General features: G+C 39.4%; 1 protein-coding gene across 1 annotated transcript in view; it reads left to right on the forward strand.

Moving 5' to 3' along the window:
• The first annotated feature begins 1,179 nt into the window (after positions 1 to 1,179).
• LOC104544640 (chromosome unknown open reading frame, human C4orf47) overlaps positions 1,180 to 5,431 on the forward strand; it is an 8,644-nt gene continuing 4,392 nt past the window's right edge. The window contains 4 exon segments of the mRNA XM_010189565.1: positions 1,180 to 1,276; positions 2,121 to 2,346; positions 4,262 to 4,399; positions 4,484 to 4,559. Of these exon segments, the coding sequence (XP_010187867.1) occupies positions 1,180 to 1,276; positions 2,121 to 2,346; positions 4,262 to 4,399; positions 4,484 to 4,559 (537 nt within the window).

The raw sequence follows: 5,431 nt of genomic DNA on the forward strand, positions 1-5,431 counted from the left end.
GGTGAGGTATCGCTCCAGTGAGGTACCGGCCCTGGCAAGCAGGTGCCGCTCGGTTCCCTCGTGATCCACCGGCCTGCTGGAGCCTGCGTAGGCCGCCGCTCTTCGCAGGGGGCGGTGGCGCGCGGTGGAGCAGTGCGTAGAGCTGAGTTTTCCTATATAGAGCTTTACCTAAACTGTCTTTAATTGGTATTTCACCCTAATGTCTTAATTTCCCTGCTGTCTTTCAAGCTGCATGAGCACAGATACTTCAGCTGTTGGTTTGCATATCCCTGATTTTTTTTTGTAATTCTAGTATTTAATGACTTTCAAGAAATAGCTTTCCTAAATTATGAATCAATTTCTTCTACTTTAATTTCCATTCCTGGTGAATTTATCAGATGCTGTTGTCTTTCTCTTCAAGGCAGTTCTTCCTCTCACTGATTCTGATTCCCATCTCCACCAGTTTTCATTCTTGGAATCAGATCCCTGGTAATCCTCATGTCAGATCTGCTCTCTAGTCAAGCCCTGGAGTTCCTTACACTTGTTGAGTAGGCATTTTCCTTACTTCTGTCAGGCTGCAATGAGGGTGGCGATGAGGAAAAACTCAAAATTGTTTGTGTTAAAAGTGCGAAGAAATTGGAGATATTTACCATGACCAGGTGTTGCACTACAGTTAGAGGGCTTCCAAAAGTCCACTTTTATGTTTTACAGTTCTATACAATTATTAGAAACTGACTGAAAACCATTGCTAGAGATAACCCACAAGATGAAAGAGGCTGCCCAGCGTGTTTTATTATTAGCTGTTAATGCCACCAAAACCTCTCATCTTAGTACTCTGAAGATACCTGTTAAAAAATTTTGACCCAAACGATGTCAATTCAGTAAGAGTTGCACCAGTTGTATTACAGACATGTTTGATTTTCTTTCTCTGTTTGTGTTTTGAATTTGTTTAACAGAGGAGATACAATGGCGTCTAAATCCCACATAGTCCATTTGTCCTATAAGCACCAACGCTGTCAGTCATATTGTAAATTACTTGCTTCAGATTACATTTATGGCTAATATTTTTAATGAAAATTTCTCGCATTTTACTTAAACTTTTTTATTTACAGGTGCTGACTGCTTATATACTTTTGCAGTAGAACAGATAAAGGATACTTCAGTCATTTTAGTGTAGTGCAGTGTCACACAGATTCAACCATGCCTGCGGAAGGGAAAAGTGATATGGAGAGGATTGGCCTCTTCAGCGAAATGAGTTATGTTACCATTGGAGATAAATATGTATCACGTTATATGCGTAAGTACATTTCATTTTAGTCACTATTTAGCGATAGGGACCACCTCTAGTGTCCATCTACTTTCAGAATCACTATTTTCTAATGTGGTTTTTTTGTTGTTAGAGGAAACTGCAACTTTCTTTGCTGTGGTCTGTATTATTAAGATAAAGGCTTTATATGTTGGAATGAATATATCGAAGAAAGGAAAAACCCAGTAAAACTGAAAAAATATTTATGCATAATAGGTTGATAAAATCTTTTAGTCTATAAATTTGCCAGTTACCAGTATTTTCCTGCTTTTGAGAAGACACGCTAGTGGGTTTTTTTATGTGCACTTTCAGCAAGTTTTTTGTTATTGACAATTACATTGTCATTATTTTAAAATCAGTGTTGCAATTTTTTATCTGATCTGACTCAGGTGTGTGAGATTCCCCATCCTGTCTTTTTAGAGAATATTCTCATTTTCTTGGTGTTTAATGGAAATATGCTGGGGATTCAAAACCCACCTGGAGACGCTTAAGTTATTCTACCTGGTTTGTAACCAGTCGGAGAGAGGGATGCTCCTCTGAATTGTTACTCATGGTGTATAAATAGGCATCAGCTCTAGCTCTGAATTGTAATCTGGAGTAACTAGTCTCTGTTGCTTGTAAAGCAAGTGCAGGGATTAGAAAATTGAAAGTAGGTGCTGTGAACACCTTTTCATAGCATTGCCTTTCAGACACAACCAATTACACATATGAGTTACAGGTTAAGTGCTCTGCAGTACGTTCTTTGAGCCACCCAGATCCAGACCTTAGTTTCTCAATGTAAGTTAAGAAAAGCATGAACATTGAACAGTTATTTACAGTGCTTACTTTTTTAAAGGCCCTTTTAATGAAGCTGCGAGCAAGAACAGACAGATGTTATCTGAGGGGACCAAAACATTGTCGGCTTTGCAGGCAGGTTGTTTTGAGCCTCAGTTTGTGAGGACTTTCAGTGGTGAAGCCTACTCAGACCCTGTTCAGCTAAGGAGACGCTATAGAATGGCAGAATCAAAGAAAAATTTAGGCAAAGCTTTCCTCGCCAGTAATGGAAACAAATTGCCTTAAGTGTTGTGCAAATGTTTTAAATTGACCTTTTTACCTTTTCTGTACACTGAACATGATTTTCACAGATTACTTCTTATAAAACCTGTGATAAGAGTACAATATTGGTTTTTATACAATATAGTGTTAGTACTGAGTGAAGAATTTTGAGCAGCAACACATAATTGCTGATAAGGTGGGGCTGAACAAGGATAGAAATCAGGCCCTAATGCTTGCACTTAACTACTCTTTTTTGATGTAAACAGTTTTCTTACCCCTTAGCTTTCTATTTTCAATGAAGATGGCTATGGGAAAAGGGTGTGGATAATTAACAAATGAATATTTCATTTTAATTTAGGAGGGAATCTGTTGGAACTTGTCAAACATCTTCTCCCTCCCATTTCTGAGCCTCCCAAAACAGAATCACAGAATCACAGAATATTAGGAGTTGGAAGGGACCTCAAAAGATCATCCAGTCCAACCCCCCTGCCAGAGCAGGAACACCTAGACCAGGTCACACAGGAATGCGTCCATGCGGGTCTTGAATGTCTCCAGGGAAGGAGACTCCACAACCTCTCTGGGCAGCCTGTTCCACTGCTCTGAGAGATGGCATATAGATTACATAAATAGTAGGAAAAGAAGCCATTATCTAGATGCAACGTTTTCCTCTCAGCAAGTCCATATCCATTACCTTTTTGTTAGAAACAATAGCAATTATCCTATAGGATGGTCAGAAGATGTTACAGAGCTGAGGAATATATGCAGAGTATTGAGATAAATGCACCTTTGTAGTTTGCACAACATTAATGGCGTGACAGAATGACACCAATTGCATTGGTGTCATATAACAATTATTATTCACATGTGAAAACCAGATGGAGCCTGGTTATTCATTTATAATGGTGCAATCTTGTTTTGTTCTTGTTGCTGCAGTAAGAGATGAGAGGATTCTTCAGTCTGTGTCCAGGTTCTAATTCTTATAGTCTCCTGGCTATATTTAGTCATATTTTCCTGCAGCTTTGCTTTTGTACAGTTTGGACAGTAACCTCTGTTTTATTTTATATATTTTAGAATGTAAGCATTAGTTATGTTCTGTTGTATGTCACAGGAACACCCCAGCTTTTAATAGAAGTGAAAAACGTGGTGTGTCAGCTTTCTGTTGGATATACGTGTGCTGTTTCCCATGAGACAGGCAATGTGTGAGCCTGGTGTTCAAAACTTTATTTCAACTACAACTTGACTTTATAGCAACCATATTATTTGTAAGAGTTGCAAAGATGTTGTGTTATGAAGATGTGACTGAAGGCTAGGCCTTTCTTTTCTTCATGTGTCTGTGTTTGGTTACTTTGTTACTGGCATATAAAAAGCCTACACAATTCCTGCAGCTTAGTAGACATAGGCATTTCTCCTAATTGAGCTGTGCCTCCTTGTACTTCCCTTCAATGACAACACAGAAAGTCAACTAGTCCTAACATCTCCAAGAAAATATTATTTCAGACAGATACTCCATGTTTCCTGCCTCTCCATTATCATACCAACACTAATGACTCTCTGTGAAGTCGTGGGAAAGGCTCTTGTAATCAAGCATCAAGCCTGTTTTATCTGTTCCCCAGGGTCTCTGTTTGTGAATTTGTCTGTATCAGTGTTACTTCACCTTGTTGGGCCAAAGTTAAAGCAACCTCTATTAAGCATATTTTTATTAATAAGAGACCTTAAACTTCATCTCTGCTTCTGTCTTGTTTCTTTTTTGTCCATAACACAGTGCATGGAATTGCTGTAGAAGTAGATCCATGGACAGTGGATCTGAGCTGATTTTGTTTTTAACTGCTGAGATGTATATATCGTTTGGGCTTTCTACTTACTGTCATTTTAGTACACTAGATATGGAAAGCCTGAAATATCTGAAAAACATTAATTAACGTGTTCATTTGTTATTTTTAGATGTGGGCTGGGCAGCTATTTTGGAACCATAGGAGGTCCACATCCATACTTCAGTGCACAACTGAAAGCCAGAGAAAAATGTGTTCCTCCTGGAAAGAATTTTTATACTAATCCAGGGAAGAAGGGAACTGGATATGGGTAAATTGACAATATTGCTTCTTGCAGAGTATTTTATGAAATGTTTCTTGAGCTTTGAAAAGCTAAGTAATTTTGTTTTTACAGTTACGCAAACCTTACCATAGGTGAACAATATCCACATGAGCCTGAAGGGTATGAATTAGAAAAAATAATTAATAAGGTAAAAAATATTTGTCTTTATTATGTATTAGTCGTATGGTTATTTATTACAATTCATACAAACCTTTTGTTCCCTGTGGTGTTTCCTTTAGCTTGAAATCACTAATGTTTATTTGCAGAGTAGAGGAAAGAAAACAAATTAATGACCATCCTGTATAAAAGAGATTTAGGTATTGTTTGTTTGTAATTTTTTCTTTGAGACATCTGGCGGTATCCCACACAAGTTCAAGATCTGACCTGAATTTTTTTTTGGAGACCTTAAGCTACAATGCAATAGTGACCAAACAATGTCAAGAGCAAGAATAATACTTCTGTATTCTTGTCATAAGAGTGGGACCTCATTATCCTAGATGCGATATAAAAAAACTAACAAAAAACCTCCATGAACAGGCTGCTCCATCATAGGTCCCCTGCTGGCTCACGAGTCCTGGCAGCAAACCTGCTCCAGCATGGGCTCCTCTCTCCATGGGTCTGTAGGTCCTGCCAGGAGCCTGCTCCAGCGTGGGCTTCCGTTGGAGTTGCAGCCTCCATTGGGCATCTGCCTGCTCTGGCGTGGGGTCCTCCATGGGCTGCAGGTGGATATCTGCTCCACTGTTAACCTCCATGGGCTACAGGGGAATCTCTGCTCTGCACTTGGAGCACTTCTTCCCTCCCCTTCTTCACTGACCTTGATGTCTGCAGAGTTGTTTCTGTCACATATTCTTACTCCAGCTTACTCTCTCCAGCTGCAGTTCCCATTGTGCAGTGTTTTTCCCCCCTTCTTAAATATCTTATCACAGAGACACTACTACTGTTGCTGATTGGCTTGGCCTTGGACAGTGGTAGATCTGTCCTGGAGCTGGCTGGCATTGGCTCTATTGGACACTGGGGAAG

The sequence above is a fragment of the Mesitornis unicolor genome, unplaced genomic scaffold, assembly GCF_000695765.1.
Source record: "Mesitornis unicolor isolate BGI_N332 unplaced genomic scaffold, ASM69576v1 scaffold12918, whole genome shotgun sequence".
NCBI classification, from domain to species: domain Eukaryota; kingdom Metazoa; phylum Chordata; class Aves; order Mesitornithiformes; family Mesitornithidae; genus Mesitornis; species Mesitornis unicolor.